The following is a 21,932-nucleotide window of genomic DNA, read 5'->3' as shown; positions in this document are numbered from 1 at the left end:
GTCAATAAAATCTGTGAGACAATATAACATTCCTCCAAAAATTAAAATGTAAAATATTTTTTTATGAATTTTATAATGATTTTGATGTAAAGCCGCGCACACATTACTATTGGTAACATATAATATGCAAGGCAACACAGAAATATAAAATGATCGAACATCTATTTATGATGTACCTGCGCTAACAGTCCGCTTTCTATGACGTCTACGATAATCCTGCGCCGTGTGGTCTCCCTATTATTATGGCATTCCCTTTGTGTACTCTCGACAATCGACAATACATCGAGCATTTGTAATACAGATATGGGTCGAGTGTATGATGGTTTTAGTTAGTTTTCCTAGAAAAAAAGCATAAATTTATGTTCACGATATTTCGAATAATTTTCCTTAAAATTATTATTTATAAGGGATAGTTAACACGTTATTTATTATTTATGAAAAAAGCTAGTCAAAATTAAATGTTATTTTGAATATCGATATGATATGATGTTTTTATTTTGTTTGTTACATTTGACGATTTGTGTTAAACTTGTAACACAAAGGAAATGGAGCCCTTCATCGCCGCAGGCGTTGCCTTGTATAGTTTTGCAATGTTTACAATGTGTACGCGGTTTCGTACTACAACCGTTTGTTTATTCCATGTGAAGTATAAATTACTACGTCATAAAAGCGTAATTAAGAATTACAATAGCTATAGCGTACCTGAACTTTCACAGCTTAGCCATTTTGCGTGTTTTATGGTATTTTTCATTTTACCATTGTTATTATTTTGTGTGATCAAATCGTTTATTTTAATATTTATAACGCACAATAAAAAATAAAGCATATATTCGTTATTTTATTTCAACTTATAATAGTTAATAATAGCTTAAAATACTAACAGTATTATATCTTTTAAATTGTGATAATTAGTTCCTAATTAAATTGTTGGCACATTAAATATTGTTCGTACCGAGCGACTGCGAAGTTCCAAGTATGTGTTATAGAATCATACTCTATCAAAATGCAATTGAACCAGAAATAATGAATATACAATAAGTTACATGATTCATTATGAAGAAACGAATGAATCACATGCGAAAACAATTGAAAGACTGACTACTGATGAAGGAAACAGGACAGAGGTCAATTGTTTCGTTTTTGAAATGTATAAATCAAAATATTCTTTTTTCAAGTGCTTATAAAAGGGTTATAGAGAATCGGAGAAAATGCAAATAACCAATTTTTTTACCTTATTTGGAATAAATAGAAAAAGGAATTATGAGTTTACCTTAAAAGTAAGACACATTCTATCACGGACTTCGCCTTTTTGAGACACAATATCCTAGTACATTGTTTTGATGTATCTTCTAAAGTTTAGCCAGCGTTAGTCACGTAATCGTACGAAAACAGTTTTTTGTTATAAAATCTTCATAGATCAGCCATTTTTACGAAACATATACACAACCTTCCTCGTATACCACTCTTTCTATTGTTGAAAATCGTATCAAAATTCGTTGAGTTGTTTAGAAGCAAACAACAACTTTGTTGTGTACTATTCATCGATTATAGATAAGAAAACGTATTTAATGGGATTACTCTTGAGATATACTTTCCAATTTTGTTTTATTTTTCGTTATGGAAGAAATCGATTCAGCAATTTCGTAGTTCGTACCCATGTATTAAATATGTATCATTATAACCAAGATAAAAAATATTCATACCTTTTAATAAAACTATTAATCTCACTATTTATGGGATGTAAGTTTTTTTGGTTCTGACTGATTTGTGCGGCGGCAACCAATCTCAGGGGAGACCAACTAGCCATCTACGCTGGTCATATTATAGTGTACAAATTTGTGCGCAAGCATACACTCTCATAATCCGAGAAGACGGAAAATCTGTTACGACCTTCTAGAGTTTAGGGGCAGCACCAATAGCTTAACGTGCTTTCCGAGGCTCTACAAGCTGTTAACGAGAATTTTTCGATAGATAAAATCCAATAACTTTTAATCGACGCAACCTGGCTTTTGAATCCAGGACCTCGGAATTTGCGGCCTATATATAGACTTATGTCTATCCACTTAACTATCGAGTGTAACTGTTACTTACTCGAAGCACAATCATTTAATAATTTATATAAAATAAAAAAAATGTTATACAAACACACAAAATAATGTCTAAAAGACTAATCGACCGAAATTATCAAATGTCTCTGAGGAGAAGATCAAAGCCCAGCAGCGAGACATTGACAGGCTGTACTCATTTCCAAGAGGAAAATAGGGCTTAGCTAACCTAAATAACTTAAACCGCAACGTACATGATATTACAGATAAACATAAAAAGACTATGGATATTATCGACTAAAAGTAAATAAGCCTTGTTTATGATCCAAGTACAAGCTAGCACGCGATACTTGCTCTTGACAAGTTTTTTTTCATCCAACTGCTCACGTAAATTTGTACCCAGTCTATGAACATTTACATAACAATACTTCAATGTAATCCAATTAACATAACAGATTGCCTTTGTGGGTCATAACATAATAGGCAGGACGAGAGGTACCTTGCATATAATTAAGTTATTTAGTTAAAATAAATGTTAAATTTTATTATTATAAGCAAATAATGAATTTTTTGTTAATGATAACAACATTATTTCATTCGGTTGTTTAATTTGCTACATAGGAATTCAACATTTTCGATCGCATTCAATTTCATGATGCAAATCGTATTATCAACGTAATCGTGATGAAGAAGATGTCGTAAAAGTAAAAGAAACGTTTGTTAGGGCACTTTTTAAGCAACGCTTCAAGAGCTGTGCGGATACATGAAATTATTGAATGTAAAATTTGTAGTCCAAAAGATTTGCCGAAACATATGAGAATACCTAAGTGAATTTTTTAACAACATATTTGTTTTTCTTAAACGCAAAAGAACAAAAAAATTTTAGGATAAGAGGTATGATATATTGATAATATAGGCGTTCTAAGCATATTCAAGGCCTGTGAGAAAAATATTTGAAGCTCATCTACCACACTGCTTCAATGCGGGTTGGTGGATGGATTCACATCTGACAGACTATCATGGAGTAGGTAATTAAGGTAAATTTACATTGAAAAAGTCATTATAAAAGAAAAAATATCTTTTATTAAAAGTAATTTTTTATTATAAATGCAAAAAATAAATGATTTCGTAAAAATATGTTGAATAGGAAGATACCCAACCAAGTATCCTTTTGTAGTCCGTCATTATATACCCCGTATCCGTAGAAAACGCCAAACTGTCTTAACGCAACTGTGATTACTGGACGTTTTGTTTACATCATCAATTTATGAAAAAACCCCATTTTAACAACATCTAATCACGGATGGTTTTGTAATACCTAATAATGACATAGTACCCGGTTATTACCATCCCCTCATATTTATACACGCATAACTAGACCCGCATGTTACGAAACACGTCGGGCGTAGATCGTCACATTATCGTTCGGTTTTACTATCATTTTGTCGTGGACTCGTCACTCCATTGTAAATTGTCTGTAAAACCATAATAAAATGCAAGGTCGTGTAGCGTAGTGGGGGCCGGGGGGGTCGGCACATGACAACTGCATTTTATTTTCAGTTAGTGTTACGGCAAGAGCGCGTAGGGCTTGCTTAGTTCTAGGCAAAAGAGGACTAAGAACAGCTTAGAAACGTCCCCTATATTACAGTTTAACTGCCTGGACGTAGAGTCTATAAGGCTCACTGTAGCTCACAGCATTATACTCAGATAATCGTTATTAATTTAAAAGTATTGTTTAATAATTCTACTTCTTTATGGACTGTTTATTCAGCTGTCTCGAAAATATGGTCCATAGTAAAGTCAACGAGTGCTTAAGATTATTCTTGAAGTCTAAGAAATTAGTAGAGCCCAAAATTGTATAACACATTTGAGACTAAAGTCTTACATCTTTAAATCTAACGAAAATATTTTCAACTCTGGAAACAGTTGCAGATTTGTGAAGTGATACACCTAAATTGTGGACACACAATAATCTCGAGAAATGTGTTAATAAGATTATGTGGTTCGCTTTTAAATCATGATGCAATACGGAAATATAGTGTGCGTTATTTTATTTACATTAACAGCATGTAAGTAATTCATATATTAATTTATAGCTCGAGATACTATTTATTATTATCCTTATCATTTAGCTAAGTAAAGGGTTTTACAAGTATTTTAACAATATAATTTATATTTTATATGAACAAGAACAACGTTACCTATTTTAATTTTACAGTAATATCTGTTATTCAAAATATTTAGAATCTAAATATACATAAATAATGGGCAAAGACGAAACGGTTTATTACCTTTGTTTTCTTCCTTAATTTTTTTAGCTATTGATGAGCATAATGTTATCAATAAAAAAAATTGGAAATAAGAATACAAAAATGTATGTTACCTTCTGTTAATTCAAATAAAAATTTTGGATATATACAACAGTCTACGTAAATAAACTTCTATTCAGTGTAAAATCTAATTTAAAAATTTAATACAGTGTAAAGTCAGCAGTTATGAAGTCCCGAGTTCAATTCCAATGTCAGGATAGTAGCAATCCTTACGAACGGCATTAACTCAATCTCTCTTCTGTCGTGTCGTATTGACGTCGGACTGTGAAAGTGTTTGTAAACATAAGGCGTGGAAGCAATTATTATTATTACTCCTCTCAACAATTTACATACACATTTGTGATTATTAACCTTAACATAGTTATGTAAAGGTCAATAATCACAACACAATGGCTTATGTGTGTGACATAACGCTTAACTTAAAATAATAAAAATATTAAATTATATATATAAATTAATACTTTTTTAGCAATTTTTTTTCTACAGCAGAAATTTGAACATAAAGCTATGTAATCAATAACTTTCCATTTTAAATCTTGTAAATATTATAAGCAAGATTCGCTCTCACTGCGCCTGTTTAATAACTCTCTCGTCGTAAAACTGACTGACTATGAAAGTCATTATCAATGAATAATCTCAACTTCACAAGATTACTTGCTATTATTGTTCTATTGTGATGTTTCTTGTATCGTGTTCTAGGTTGAGGTTGGTGAAACATAGTCCGCCAATGTCACGAGATGTCATTAGTAATGCTATTTCGAATCCTTTTACAACTAGGTGCTATTTTCACATAATATATTTATAATTGACTGACTTGGTCTAGCGGTTAGCTTATAAGATCGCAGAGTCCAAGTCTTGGGTAAAAAACCCGGATTGGATGGTTGGTTATTGTTAAAAGTTATTGAAAAAGTTATTGAGTTTTCTTTATTATTATTGAGTATCTCAAAATCCTGAGTACCAGCCCGGTCTGGTTGGCAGTGTTTACACTGTCGTGCCTCGGAGAGCACGTAAAGTTAATTAAATGACAGAGTACACAGTGCTTGCTCATACACACACGTTACACATACAGTTTTGAAAATGATGTTTAAGAAAATTGCTGTCGTGGCCAAAAACGAGCAAGAGGTTCTCTTGTCATTGATGACGTCGGTGTCGGTGTTATTGAACATTTAACTTCTAAACAGTGATTGCATTATAAAAACTATTCGTATCATTTGACTACTAGGTTATATGATACATATGTACCTATATGTTTGTTAATTTGTCTGTCAAGTGTCAGTAATATTAATAATTTAACATCTCACCGACTTGACTCGAGGTCATATTCACAGTAAATACATAAATTTGAGGTACTGTACTTTAATAATTAAACAACAATATAATACTAGCGACCCTCCCCAGCTTGACACGTGTGCAACTTTTATATAAAGAAAACGAAATTTTATAACATTAATTTATTAGTTTATAATCACGTATATTTATTTATATTTCATAAATGAGAAATATGAATACTATAAAATTTGGTTTGAGTCGTAATTATATTGTGAAAAATAGATCCAAATTTGTCCATGGCTTCAAGATTCTAAATTGGATAATTCTAACGGCCAAGTTTAAAATTGATTGTTACAGTCTACAGTCTGTTTCGCATCGATTTTTTTTTTCGTTGGTATCCTAAGTATTTATTCCAATGTTATAGACTAAAATACAATTGCACTCTCTTGCGTAGCAATCGTAAGATCAAAAATCATTTTTACATAAGCTCATTAGCTCACGAAATCGTGATAGTTTGCATACCGTTGTAAAGATAATCTAAGGGAGATCAATTATGTACTTTTAAAAAAATAACTAAATTAGAAAGAAATATAAAAATATATAAAATAATCTAAAAACTGTCCCGTCAATCAATCGTACAACCTGAATCAAGGTAAATTGAGAAAAAGTTAAAAGCAAATTAGTAAATAAGTAAAAGCTAATTTTGATATAAATTCGCTAAAACTACTCTTGTTTTATTACGAAATTGTTTCAGTTTATGAATGGCTATATACTCAATATCATAATGTTTAATTTACGGCCTTGGCTTATTATCAAGACGAGATGTCAGATAACATATTCATCTGAATAAGGAATAACAAAAATGGCTTCGTAAACAAGCTATGGGTTTTTTACTAATTTATAACAAATAAAACTGGTTATTATGGGCTTAACTGAAAAGGTGGCAGTGATTATCGTAGATTTTTCTGTAGTCTTCTTTAAGATCTACGATTTTCTATTACATTGTTTGGATATAGGTATCTCCTACGGTTTAGCCATCGTTAACCACATAAGCGTCCAAAAATATTTGTTGGAGAAAACACCGTCGTACTCAGCGAGTTTTTTCCTTCCTCGTTTATTGTTCTTCCTGATTATCAAAATCTTTTGAGTGGTTTAGAAGGAGTTAGTGGAAGTACAGGCAGATACAGGAAGTGACTTTGTTTTATACAAATTATTAAATAAAGATTTAATTGAATAAGGATAATCAATCAATATCAACATTTTCATCGTACTATGCCTATATGTATATGCTATAATTATGTCTGTTTTGATTTGAATTTAATTTTTAAAATCGGTTGAGTAGTTTTTGAGTTTATCCATCCATTACACACAATTCTAAACATAATCAATAAATAGATATAATATACTTATAATAGATAGATAAGATATCAAATTTATTTAAATACACAGTGTTCATACAGGTTAGTATATTGCCAAAAATATGTAACAAAATCACACACAATGTTTTCTTTAATTTAAGTAATTAGAGATTAAAAAGTTTATTTTTGACTGCACATATTGCAGATAAGTTTAGTATTCCGTAAGTGTAACAGAAGAAAAAATACATACTTAAATGTTTTATTTTATTAAATTAAAAACAAATTGCACGGATATGTTGTTATTTCTTTCTCTGAGTAAAAAAGGATATCAAATATTTTAGTTCGATTATGTTTTCATAACAATACTTCATTATAAACTCCAAAAATGTGAATGTGTATGTTTATTTGGTGTCTGTTGATAAATTATGCGACATCACACGGATGTGTTGAGGGAATTGGTAGAAACTCAATATTATTATTATTATTTTTTTTTTAAAGCGATGTTAATTTTGGACGTGGAGGTGTACGAACTTTAATGTAAGTCAATGAACCAACGTCATACGCAGATTCATATTTTTTTTTAAATATGTGGATTTGATAAGCAAACACACCAGGCTTCGGTTAAGAAATTTAAATTTGTTTTTGTTCTTATTTTGGGAATAATAAAAAGTCAGTATTACGATTGCTTTTTGGCTATATTAACAATATCTGCACTGTTATTGTTTACAATATATTGTCCTTGTGTTATGATTTTGATGCTTGTGGGACGCATTTTCGGATATCACCTATTTTTACAAGTATTTGGCCTTCAGGACACTTATCTGAGCCGACTACTCGGGTTGCTGACTCCACCAATAGAAGAATACAGACGATCATCAGTATACTTAGCAAACATTTTTGTAGAGCAAACATCTGAAAAAAAGTTCTGTCTTTTTTATTGAGATTTTTTTTTCTATATTATCTAATCAATTTTTAATATAGAAATATTTATTTTCCATCAATGTTGAATGTGCTTAACCTCTACCATGGCTTATATTCATTAATTGCTAGCAATTAAGTGGTTTAGGAGTTAGTGGAGTTAGCAATTTAATTAAATTAGGAATTTAAGAAAGTATTTTCAACGATCATTGTTCTTACTTCTTATGTTGCAAAAGGTTTTATGTGAAAATTGTTTACTTTATAAGAACGCATAGAAACTTTTTATTTGCTTCTAAAAAACGGTGTGTATGATGTTATAATTTTGCTTTATGCAAGGACTTTGGTAACTGGTGGTTATGTTGATGTATGAAAATCAATATAACTATGTATAAAAAAATTGTTTAATAAAAAATATAAAATTTGATACGTGTATTGGAATGAAAATGTTATGTATGTGATTTTGACTGTTGCGATATGTTAGATAAAGAAACAATCTTTTTATATGTAACTTCGTAATGTCATTCTGCTAGTAGGTACTTACATATTATGTGTTCTAGTTCCGGTATTCACATTATCTAAAATAATACTTAGCATAGCTACGTGTTATGTATCTTAGGTAATTAATAAAAACACAAGAAAACAAACAAAAAATGAATGAAATAAAATGGAATAACTACATAATGCATATTGTTAAAGTACAAAGAAACGAAGTATAATAGTAATAAACCGCAGTTACTTATAGAAACAAGATTATAACAATAAATTAATAATATTTTTTTATGTGCAATATAGATTATGAGCACTTTTGTTTTCATTATTACCAAATAAATTAAATCTAAAAGTGTCGCTTAAGTAATATGAGTGCTAATAACAATATCAAAATAAACATTCAATCTACTATATTTATAATGGTGGTAACTATAAATCGTAACTTAAATGCACACTATTGTGTATGATAATTATGAATATATATACACACGTACTTACAATTTTATTTCTCCAATATTGAACTTATGTTGTTAAAACAACTTTACACCTGTAGTCTTGGCAAGTCACTGCGCAGATCACATTTGAACAGGTTTCGCTTTGTTAAATACTCGTATACTGACCCGACGCAAAACGTACTATAATAAATTTTGTGTTTTTGAATGCAGTTTATCCGGTATTCAATGTGTGTTATTTATTATTATTATTGTAGCAATTTGAATACGAAATTTTCATTTTAATCAATCACTAACGTGCCATTACTAATGTTGTTATGTGGGTCTCCTAACAGTAAGCAGAAGAGACAAGGCTCACCGCAAAATTTACTTTTTTCTAATATGAGACATACTACAAATGATATGCATAGATTATAAATATACATCATTATTTAAACTAAATAACATAAATATTCTGGTTTTTTTTTAAATATATATAAGTATATTGTTAAAGTGATTAGTACGATGAGTTTATTGTTTTGAATAAAATGGACATATACTCAATTTACAGTTTTAAGTTTTTCATAAATGTTACATATTGATAATAGTATTATCAGTACAGTATTGTATGACTAATCACTGTGACGTTGAAGGTTTATAAAGAAAATAATTGGTAGCTTCGCTTAATATATTTTGATATTGAATGTTACTATTAGATAGTGAACCAAGATGTTCACCGACACAGTCGCAGACGTTCGTGAGGTGGTCGGGAATGTCTCCCGATGAAGCCACTCCAGTGTTCGTCTATTCAGCTAGTGGAGATGAGGAATCATTGACAGGCGCCTGCCTAGCGCGCTGTAGGGAACTCGAAGATTGTGCGGCGGTGATTGTAGCATACACAAAGGGAAACTGTCAAGGGATTGCTATGTCACATACAACACAATTCCATGCGGATAACGACGTCGCCTACTTCAACAAAATATGTTTAAAATGTAAGTTATTGTTGGCTGTTAATACTTATATATACATAGATAAATATAGATGATATCTATATTTTAAACTCGCTGGAAAAACGCATTACGCGTTTCCCCTACATTAAGTTTGTGTGGAATTCACCGGTGCTGATTGTACCGGAATACCCACTTAATGATGCCCTCCTCCCATCTACCATAAGAGCTAAAGCCCTTATTTTCCCCAACTCTGCGGACCCTGGACGGTGACGCTCGCCCTGGCACCTGGAACGGGTACGCTTCCGCGAGCATTTCTACCTGTCACCGCCGTCCACGATACTTGCATGTAACAAATTATTTAATAATTAATGATGGAATGCACGAGGCCCACAAAGCACGAGTATATGTATATATATATATATATATATACATACAAAGCTATATTTTACTTATATTAATTCATAATAAAAATAAAATAATAACCAATAAATCCGTTTTACAGCATCCCATAACTGTGATAACAGTTGGTGGTCCTTGGAGAGCACACCGGGGTATTATCTTAACTCGGAAGGATCCAATGTAAAAGTCATAATGAATACAACCGTTGAAGAATGTTATAATGCCGTCTTCTCAACAAATGATAAATTTTATCGGTAGTAATAATTTCATTTAAAAATTAAAATTTATACAATAGTTAAATCTCTCTTTGTATAATTAAGATTCATAATGAAATCGTTATTTGTTATTTCTGGATATAAAAAACTGTCTACGTAGATATTATTTTTATTTTAGATCAATACTGAATATTAAATTTGTTTTATGTCAAAAAAGCTTTCATCGCGTAACATCACCGCAAAATTGTAAATACCGTTAGGTCATACATAATATATCTCGCGAGTTTGTATACCATCGAAAGGTGATTCAACTTACAAGAAAACTTAATAAATTTCAATAATTTATCATCTTTTGGTTAGGTTAGATTAAAATTTTATAAAATTATTACTAATTCACTTTCATAAATTATATCTATAGAAAAATAATTTGTTAAATTGTAAACAATATGTTACACTGTTATTATAAACTGTAACAATCTCGCAAGATAGATTATAATCTAACCGTGTTTACAGTTCTCTGTGATATGTACAAAGCTTTCAACATTAAGCCCGCCTTTTATAAATTACATATTTTGTGTTATGCAATAAACAGCGATCAACTGTTCATATGTTACTAGATCAGCACAATGGGTATATCCAGACAGCACGCCTGAGGCGTTCGCTCTATCAGATTCACTGATAGGAAACTGTATCTTAAATGGTGAAAATAAATTCACTGAACCCGAGTCTTACAGGGTGTCGAACTATTACACGGTCTACATAGAAAACCAATGTGGGCATGACTGTGAGTATAGGATTTTTAATTGTTTTTATGAATATATTTGTATCTCCACATACGTGTTGTACCAAAGGCACGGGCCTTTGGTATATCTTTATTTTGTATTTTTTTTGTGTACCTGCTTATTTTTATTACCTGACAGCATAGTACAAGATCTTAAAGTACTTCACCTAAATTGTAAATTTTATTCGTTAGTTACTATTTAAAACAAAACATTCAAAATTTGAGTTGGCTGTTGTTTTTGTTTTAGAAATATTTCGATAACAAGAATGTGCTAGAGAAAAAAGGAAAAATTCAAAAATTTATATTATTATAATTTATATAAAAAAATGATTATATTTTTTGTTTACTAAAACAGATCTATTCTACTAACAAATTGACAATGTATCGCAATCGAAGCCTAACGTAACGGTTGCCGTTTAGCCGTTTTTCTATTCTATCTAATACGACGATTCAGTTGCAGATCGATCGAAGTTGTTCTGTTTATAAATTTATGTATTTGTTTTTTTGTAATTAACGCATTAGAAATTAGGTAAGATTTTTTTTTATTAATTAGAAAGAACGTAGGAAATTTGTTGTATCTATTTTGATTTTAATTACCGTAGAATAATTAAACATTATTAATTTATTGAATTCATAATTAGACTAGATAAGAATATGGACTTTAATTTCAGATCCCAAAAAAATAGACAGGTGCTCGTATGAAGAATACTACAATCAAACTTTAAAACACGTGGATTTGACTGCTAAAAACTATACAAAAGACGAGGTATTACAATTATTTAATAAAACCTTACTGTAGAGAATAAACAATTGTGAATAATACAAGCTATTATTTATTTATATATATATATATATATATATATATATATATATATATATATATATATATATATATATATATTGCCTATACTCTATATTAACTATAAAATACATCAACTAATATAAGTATAATGTTGTGGAATATTGATCATGCACTCTTGGCCATTTTGTTACCATCTATTATCTGCCGAGACTAACCAACAAGTAATCATACAATCTGATCAGAAATCCAATCCGATATGACTTGAAAAAAATTCAAGTCCATATCTAATGAAGCTTCCTTTACGAGAAACGGAAGTGTAAATACTTTATATTTCTAAACTCTCCGGGATGTTACTATTTATTTATTTTTTTGAGAAAAACCCAATTTGTTTTATTTTCACTCAAACCAGGGATCCAACCTTGAACTTGGTATGGCTATAGAAGCTAAATCCAAAGGCTAACTACCAACTTTAGTCTTAAAAATAAAAAATAATCTTTGAAAAATAAACTTATTTATATTACAAACAATAATGCAGAAAATGTAAGTATTTAAAGTCTTTATCTGTCGTAAGTATACGAGCGATGTAATAACTACATCGTTGGTAGACATTTTTATGTCGTTGTATAATTATAGTAAATTACCTTTGGAAACAAAAAAAACTTAAGGAAAATTTACTTTGAATAGATATGTACCGCTTAAATGCAGTTTATTTTGTGAATACAATAAATTCTCGAAGACAAACGACATTTTCATGTAACGATTTAAATAAGGTTTTTAAAATTCATCCAATCTGTTTTCCTGTTAAATCTTAGCATACCTACCCAATACCCATTCATATATATCGTACGACTTTGAACTGTCAACTGGTTTTAAATGCCAATATTAACATAACATTGTAGTATAGAACAAAAACACAATATATAAATAAACATATATTATGATTGTGAGTTTGTGACACGCATTTTTTAATTTTTCAGTGTAAATTAGCATGCGAGAGTGAGAAAAGATTTGTATGTCGTGGCTTTACTTGGACGGTGGCTCCATCTCGTGGTCTTTGCGATCTACACGGCGAAGACCTCGTCACTACAGGGTCTTGGCTGCTGCGCCGGGTCACCGGGGCAACGTACTACCGTCGGGTCATATGTCTCAATAGTATGTCATTGAAAACTTTGTCAATTAATATAAATTGTATATTCATTAATATAGAATGCTTAATTATGAATTGAAGTTCTTTATCCAGAAATTTTATTTAAGAGTACATTTTATTTAATTTTGTTCCCCATATTACAAAAGAAATACTTGATTACATTTTAAATATTATTAACGACATTGTTTAAAATTGTTACATATATTTCAGTAAGTGTAGAATGCGAAGGCTCGCACCTCGTAGTAACATACAGACCGCGAGGCCTGTTCCGTGGGCGCATGTACGTGCCCGGCCGCAGCGAGCGTTGTAGCGCACGTGCTCTTGCGCCGCCCGGGCCCGTCCGGCTTGCTCTACCTCTGCACGGTGACTGCGATGTCAATTTCGCCTATGCGATTAGTAAAGGACCAACTGGAACCGTCAATAGGTAAGTCGATATATTTTATACTCGCCCACTCAATTTTCTCCAATTCCATACAAATTTAGCAATACCAGCTTACAGTCAGGTAAGGCTGATTTTTCAATAGGCTATCTCGACTAGTGAATTTTATTTTGTTTGTTTTTTATTAACATGTTTTCTAATAAACGAGTGAAAAAACATTCGAAATTCTTTTCTTGAAGCAATGGCCTAAAACTTATGTTTTCACACTGCTCCAATGTAGTCTGGCTTTCATCGGACATACACAGGTTGTCTCATGATATTTTGCGATGCTTGCCCGCGATTGAACCCACAATTTTCGGTTAAGATTTACAAGTTTTAACCACTGAGCGATTTATACATATTTTCGGTTGTTTTAATGTTCAGCAAATATTTCTGATGTCATTACAGAACGATGGCGTATGTGATGCTAATGATTCAGACCAATCCGATCATCCAGACTGCAGGAGACCGCTGGGTGCGCGTGGGATGTTCCCCGGGCTCAGGGGCTAGGGGTTATACTAAAGTTGACGCTACCGTCGCCGTGAAGGACTCCGGGTAAAACTATTATTTACATACTCATTACGAGAGATAATGGCTTTTTTGCGAAACAATTTCAAGCAATACATCATTAATCCTTATTCAATTAAGTACCTTAAATACATTGTGCATTTAATATAGATAAATATGGCCCGTTACAGCATTTAATTTAGTGAATATTTTCGAAGATATTACAGATTTAAAACGCAGGGACATAGCGTATTGTCTAACAACTGAAAAACTGTGAACGTTGTAAGTCATTCTGTAATATATTTCGTGGCAGCATTGCACCCGTGCAAAGCCGGGGTGGGTCGCTAGTAATGAAAAAAATAATTTGAAACCATAACATGAATTCATGGAGAGCACGGACAACTAAGTTTTTACGCCATCGTCGATTAGGAAATGTGTAGTAATATTTGTATTATATATATTTCACATAAGACGGCCATCACTAGCCAGTGAGTCGTCGAAAGAGGACGTCGACAACCGTGGTGCGAGTGCCGTGTTCGGCGCCGGCGCACCGCTCGCGATGTACGCCGTGCGCGCGCATGACGGACACACGGGCGCGCTAGCGCTCGGCGAGCCGCTGGAGCTGAGGATAGAAACTACGGGTAGGACATTAGACACACTAAATAATCATTACATGTTAACTATACTCATCTAATAATCACTTGCCGTTTACTACACTCTGGATGATTTATTTTTTAAATTAAATACAAACATATCATGTGTAAAATGACGAAACGAAAAACGAGAACTTAGGTATGTGTATGAAATACATTTCAAGCTTAGTTGATCTGCTCTTTAATTATTTTTTTATGTTTATCGAATAGGTGTACTAGTAAATAGTTACTAGTTAGTAACCCATTAGAATAACCCACTAGAGAATGTTTAATCTTTACCGATTAAAGATATGAGACGAGCAAATAAGAAAGGCGTGTACAAAAAATGATTCGGGAAAGTACTGAGATATGTACCTATTACCAAGATTAATATTTATCTCCAAATTGATCTCAGGCCTGAGCAATATGGCATTACAGGCTTCTTTGTTTATCATTTTACAAACTATATTAAGTGAAGCTACCACCGGTTCGGAATGTAGATTCTATCAATAAGAACCGGCAAGAAACTCAGCATTTACTCTTTTTCAACAATTTAAAATACAAAGATATGTTAGTTAAATACAATTACATATGTTCTAGACACGCGGTAGCGTGTCAGCCAAGTTCTAGTAACAGAACTGGCTAGTAACACCGTGTGTAATATTACACGAACCATTTGGAGCCACTTTTGACCTCCTCATAACTCAAAAACTATTTGACATAGATGTGTCAAATTTGGTTCATATATTGAGACTCGCGAGATACACATGTGTTCCAAATTTCATAAACGCATCTCAAATGGTTATTTAGATATTAACGTCTAAAAATCGTCATTTTTATCACTGACTGACCTATAGATCAAAACTATATCCTACTTCCAGGTGACCTAGAAAGTTCAAATTTGGCATGCAGGTAGATAATTAGGCCAATATAAAGGAAAAAATCTGAAACTGGTAAATTTTTATCATTTTATTATAATTTTTCATTTTATTGGGTCTATTAAGAACACTTATATAGTTAGATACTTAGTTCCTGTAACAACTGTAATAAAAAAATGATGTAAGAACCAGCAATCAAAACTTATGACAGCCGGTCTTCATGTGGATTTTAAGGTCTTCACGTGAATATATAACAAGTTGAATACCACCCTTAAGTTTTTAAATCCAAATATTTCCGTTTTAGTACTTATGAGTATAGCCGACTTTCGTATTTATTACGTTATTAACTAGCATTTAGCGCACATCAATGGTGCCAAATAATTATACTTAAAAAAATAATAATAATAGGCATTTCGGTACAAGGCGCGCGACGCGACGCCGGAGCAGCGCGTTGCGATTAAACCTTAACGCGGACGTGTCTGAGCGAGTGGCAACCGCGCTCATAAGAATTATTTCAATACCTTCCGATGGAAACTGCCTAGTCTATTCGACTGCATATTTTTTGTTTGAGTATACTAGTATACAACAATAAAATAGGTTTCGTGAGATTGTATTAGAGTATGTATATCGTAACTGGAATGATTTAAGTTTGTACTCTAGCGCTACAAACGGGGATCCTTATTGCTTGGAAGAACAGTATCGAGCAAGCATGCTGATGTCAGCAAAGGACTGATGAATGGGTCCAATGGAAAAATAGAGAAGGTACATTGGGGACATCGATAACAGCAATAGCGCACGTAAAATAACAATTCAATTTAAACATAATTTAATTTGCGAACTAGAAGTCAAAACCAAGTTACAGATATTAAGTAATGTACATATATGTTCAAAGAAAATAATTCTCTATTTGCTTAGCATATTCTACTGTTATACACAAATTACAAAGCCTTCGCCTTGACGGTGCTCTTTTCGACATAGGCTCCTCTATATTAAGTAAAGAGCAGGCTTACGTTGGCCTCTCTAGAGTTACAACCTTAGATGGAGTACATCTTATCAATTTAGGTCCAATTCAAATCAAGACACAAAAGAGCTCTATTGTAGAGTACAACCGTCTGCGCACGTTATACCACCCCTACTTGGCCAAATTAAGTATTAACAGAAAACGCGTAAAAATAAATCCGGACACTGAATGGGCAATTCACTCGAACATTTCAGAGGTACCTACAAGAAAAATAAGAATGTATCAAAAAAAAGACAATTATGCCCCGTAAACATAGGAAAATAGAATAGCTTAACAAAAACCATTTGGTATTAATTTTGTTATTAATAAGTACCTATTAATAATTTATATACAAAAAGTAGTGATATCCCATCAAAAACATAAATGTAAAAATGAGAGCCAAGTTAAATATTATGATATATACCTTGGTTGTTGACTTCAACGACAAAAGAAGTGAGATCTAAATTTGTGCCAAGTTAAATAGCCCTTCTGAAATTTATTTATAACTACATAAAATAGCATTTCTTCTTATAACTTGGGACAATATATTGTTGCCTAAGGTCTGACTTGGCTAGTTCTTATATGTTTATAAACACAACTTGTAGTTTGTGTTTAGAATAACAAATTATAACTCAGAACATCTAAGAAGAAGGGAGGACAGCTCAGTATTGCTTAGTTAGTATATACGTACATTAAGAGCTGCGATGGTCCAGTCACTAGAAAACATGAATCTTAACCAGATATTGCGAGTTCATATCTAGACAAGTACCATTGAATATTTGCGTGCTTAATTTGTGTTTATAATTCATTTGTAAAGGCTTAGAACTTACGAAGGCTATAATATAATTCGTATATAAGAACTAGCCAAGTCAGACCTTAGGCAACAATATATTGTCCCAAGTTATAAGAAGAAATGCTATTTTATGTAGTTATAAATAAATTTCAGAAGGGCTATTTAACTTGGCACAAATTTAGATCTCACTTCTTTTGTCGTTGAAGTCAACAACCAAGGTATATATCATAATATTTAACTTGGCTCTCATTTTTACATTTATGTTTTTGATGGGATTAAATATTATGATATATACCTTGGTTGTTGACTTCAACGACAAAAGAAGTGAGATCTAAATTTGTGCCAAGTTAAATAGCCCTTCTGAAATTTATTTATAACTACATAAAATAGCATTTCTTCTTATAACTTGGGACAATATATTGTTGCCTAAGGTCTGACTTGGCTAGTTCTTATATACGAATTATATTATAGCCTTCGTAAGTTCTAAGCCTTTACAAATGAATTATAAACACAAATTAAGCACGCAAATATTCAATGGTACTTGTCTAGATATGAACTCGCAATATCTGGTTAAGATTCATGTTTTCTAGTGACTGGACCATCGCAGCTCTTAATGTACGTATATACTAACTAAGCAATACTGAGCTGTCCTCCCTTCTTCTTAGATGTTCTGAGTTATAATTTGTTATTCTAAACACAAACTACAAGTTGTGTTTATAAACATATAAGAACTAGCCAAGTCAGACCTTAGGCAACAATATATTGTCCCAAGTTATAAGAAGAAATGCTATTTTATGTAGTTATAAATAAATTTCAGAAGGGCTATTTAACTTGGCACAAATTTAGATCTCACTTCTTTTGTCGTTGAAGTCAACAACCAAGGTATATATCATAATATTTAACTTGGCTCTCATTTTTACATTTATGTTTTTGATGGGATTATAATATATCCCGCTTGGAAGTTAACAAGTATTAGCTCCAGGCTTTTTTGTCATATATACTATCTACATAATATACGACCTCCGTGTTCGAGTAGTGTGTACACCGGTTTTCATGAGTACGCTACTCTGAGGTCCCGGGTTTGATTCTCGGCCGAGTCGACGTAGAAAAAGTTCATTAATTTTCTATGTTGTCATGGGTCTAAGTGTTTGTGGTACCGTCGTTACTTCTGATTTTCCATAAAACAAGTGCTTTAGCTACTTATATTGGGATCAGAGTAATGTATGTGATGTTGTCCAATATTAATTATATATGTATAATCTTGTTTTGAAATATATGTAAAATTATTTGAATTTAATTTTAGTACATACAAATATTTAAGTAAAACATGATCATCAATACACAAGATGTACTATGTCACACATTTTATTTGTAAAGCCAAGTTTTTTAGTTTATTGAAATCTGAAGCCGTACCATTATTTTATAACGTTTTATAGATGAATCAGAAATTGAAGCTTATCACTTGGTGGCATCTTCAAGACTTGGCGATAGCTCGGTGCTATTGTTGGACAGCCGAGGGTGTCCAACGGGGCAGGTATAGTTATTTCCAATTAAACCTAATCAATATGTTATGTCTTTGTTTGAGTCGAAACAAAATATAAGAGAACCATAGATTATGATGAGAAACTATGTTTTCTAAAATTGGCATATACATTTGTTAAAAAGCGTATTAGCAAGTGCGATTTATCTATAGAAACAAATATTTATATAAACCCTAGAAGGACTTATTTTGCAGATTTTGTTTTCATACAATTTTCATTCTTACTAGAGCAATCTGGATAATTTTACTGTTCTATTTAGGTTGATTTTCCGTCATTTACGAGGTCTCGGGTTGGAGGAATGCAGCGACTTTCGGCACAATTCAAGGCGTTCCGTTTTCCGACTTCCCAGGTTGTACGTTTCTCCATAATGGTACGATTCTGCGATGGAAAATGTCCTACGGTATTGATCTCCTTAATTCACAGCCATAGTAAATTCCACGAACATAAAAATATATTATGTTAATTGAAATTATAACATTTCAGAAAAACTGTGGCAAAATAGAGCAATTAAGAAACGCAAGAGACGCTAACGACACTTTTGGAGCAGCAGATGCGCAGGTTTCTGAGGTTGCGAACCAAGAGGTGGGGGGACAAATTCAATATGCTATTGCTATTGCTATCTAATACCATATATCAATATTTTGAACATACTCAGTCGTTATTCTGTCAAGGCTCGTTCATTTTTATAGTCCTAAATACTTAATCAAGTATAATATACGCACCCTATGTATTTAATTGAATTACTGAGCTACTTTAAACATACGTGCTTACATATATACATAAATATAAATTTAATAAAATACAAATATACACGTGACTAACGTTATTAATTGCACTCCCAATATATTGGCTACAACACAACTTAAAATAGATGAACGTTGTAATGTAACAGTGTATTTTTCGGATTTCTTATATATAATGCCTCAGTGATCTTGGCAACAACTGCCAATGGAGCAAACTGTGACCAATGAGGCCTAAAACATGAAAACCTTGCGTTCGTTAGGATCGCTTTTGCTTCAAGTCTCCTTGCCCGTGTTATATAATATAAAAATTGCAAACGTGGTCTTACATAGCAGGCTTGGGCCACAGCAGTAAGGACGGGGTGCGGTGATGTGGAGAGGGTACCGCTCGAGTTGCAGCTGCTGGTCGGCGCGAAACCTGTGCTCTCCGACACGCTCGTCCGCGCCGACCATCGCTCTGCGCTACGTGAGTAACAACCGCATTAAACGGCAGGAGAACTGAACTGAAGGGTGTTCAGCCTCGAATCTACGACTTCTTTGAGTTGAGGCAAAACTATTTCCACACCTTCTAGCTTTAAAAAATGATATGAAAAAAAACTCACATAACAAATACCTATGCCATGTGAGATTTTCAGACTAGAACTCCATATATATCTAATATACGATTTTTTTACGTGTTACGTTTGTTACACATTATTACTTTAGTAAAAACAAAAATATGTTTCGTTTTCTATATGAAATATCTATGAATGTGGTGTCCTTGCTATAATATGCAATAAAGCTACTAGTGAATCGTAATGTACGCTGCAATATATTGTTCTAACTTATATATGAAAAACATTTTATCTTGGAATTAGTAGCCTATAATAGCGAGTAATAACAATTTAGAGGATTATAATGAACCTTTACTCGTACTATCAGCGGACGACGTGCGGCCAACAGACAGTGCAATGGTTTGTGTGCATGAGTTGTTGCTGGTGGCACTGATGCTGGCGTGGCTCGCTGTGCAGGTGTTGCTGCTGTTGGGATGCTGTGTACTCGTTAAGAGGTTAATTGTCATTTTATATTTCATAAATATAATGGGAATACGTGATATATCACGTATTGCCATTATAAAATTCATTTAGGAATAGCACAAGGTGTAAGTCTAAAAGCATTGAGCCGTTCTTCGGTCAATTCTCTTTCAAATTTGGTTTTGCTGGTAGAATAGTTCATATACAATGTTGAGACACTTATTTGATCGATGACTCAAGCCTGATGATATTATTAGACTTTGCCGGAAATAATATATGTATGTAAATCGCCATAATTTTTAAATTCATCAAACTTTAATAAGCTGACCATTTCAGTCCATAATGATCTGGAACGTTAACTGGGAAATTAAATAACAGTAATTATTTTTTGCAGATATAGAAATTTAGCGGAAATGAATATGCAGAAAGATTACCATTCCTTCGACAACGTGGGCTTTGAAACTAGCTCCACACATCGACGTGTTCATTGGCCAGACCAAAACATAGATATAATACACGCCTCATAGTTACCTTTAAAATTTGTATCAAAGTAGTATAGTCCAATTTGTATTATAGTCTGTACTTAAATAAATATATTTATTAATTGACTAACTTTTATTTAACGATACATGTTTGAATGCGTGCACTAAATTTTATAATAATTGCTGCCAGTGACAAAACAATCTAGTGTTATACTAAATTAACGAAATACCTTTGAGTACTCATTTATTTAACAAAATATTAGCAGGTATCATTACAGCATACGTTAATTTTCTAATCTTTTATCAATTGTTATTTGTTCGACCGCGTTTGATTCGGTCAATATGTGTTACATTTAAAATATTTATTGAAAAAAGTTAACTATAGAACTCGCTACGACACTAAAGACTACAGCAGCTAACATAACCTCAAAAACCTACCAATATTTTTCAAATTGTTTAAGTGTTTTTAGTCTTGTTACTATTTATATTATGTACTGATTATTACCATAGAATCCCGCGGCGTAGACCCTTCTCTATCATCGCCATCTTAACCATGAGATTTAGACATAGACAATATTAGGTACCTCTATTTTACTATAAATGGGAATATATCATATATTCTCTCACTTTAATATGGAATAAAAACCGCGGAGCACTAAATATATTTTTGATAATTCTCAAACTCAAATAATTTGCCAGATAATTTTTTAAAGCTGTTTTGCATATGAATAAAACATTCGAATATTTGTTATACCAAAGTGCCACAGTTCAATTAGCAAATGTACTTAAACAAT

The 21,932-nt window shown here is 32.2% G+C and overlaps 1 protein-coding gene and 1 long non-coding RNA gene across 3 annotated transcripts; one reads left to right on the top strand and one right to left on the bottom strand.

Moving 5' to 3' along the window:
* The first annotated feature begins 3,620 nt into the window (after positions 1-3,620).
* LOC125066527 lies at positions 3,621-21,213 on the top strand. Of its 2 annotated transcripts, none has more exons than XM_047674631.1 (15): positions 3,621-4,114; positions 9,557-9,832; positions 10,293-10,443; positions 11,022-11,188; positions 11,857-11,951; positions 12,965-13,139; positions 13,345-13,558; positions 13,961-14,107; positions 14,531-14,700; positions 18,799-18,896; positions 19,163-19,303; positions 19,387-19,485; positions 19,980-20,109; positions 20,565-20,691; positions 21,051-21,213. In XM_047674631.1, exons 1-15 carry the CDS (start codon positions 4,063-4,065, stop codon positions 21,181-21,183), a joined length of 2,175 nt encoding a protein of 724 aa, XP_047530587.1. In that variant the 5' UTR covers positions 3,621-4,062; the 3' UTR covers positions 21,184-21,213. The 2 variants fall into 2 exon arrangements, with proteins under 2 accessions (XP_047530587.1, XP_047530586.1); XM_047674630.1 differs by having other exon boundaries at positions 19,977-20,109.
* Positions 7,679-9,090, bottom strand: LOC125066528. Its single transcript, XR_007119681.1, has 2 exons — positions 8,908-9,090; positions 7,679-7,914 (listed from the first exon to the last, which is right to left on the bottom strand). It is a non-coding gene; the product is annotated as an uncharacterized LOC125066528 (long non-coding RNA).
* Positions 21,214-21,932: the final 719 nt, after the last annotated feature.

This window comes from Vanessa atalanta, chromosome 9 (genome assembly GCF_905147765.1).
Source record: "Vanessa atalanta chromosome 9, ilVanAtal1.2, whole genome shotgun sequence".
Taxonomy (NCBI): domain Eukaryota; kingdom Metazoa; phylum Arthropoda; class Insecta; order Lepidoptera; family Nymphalidae; genus Vanessa; species Vanessa atalanta.
Note: the sequence above shows the minus strand (reverse complement) of the source record. Positions and strands in the feature narration are given on the sequence as shown.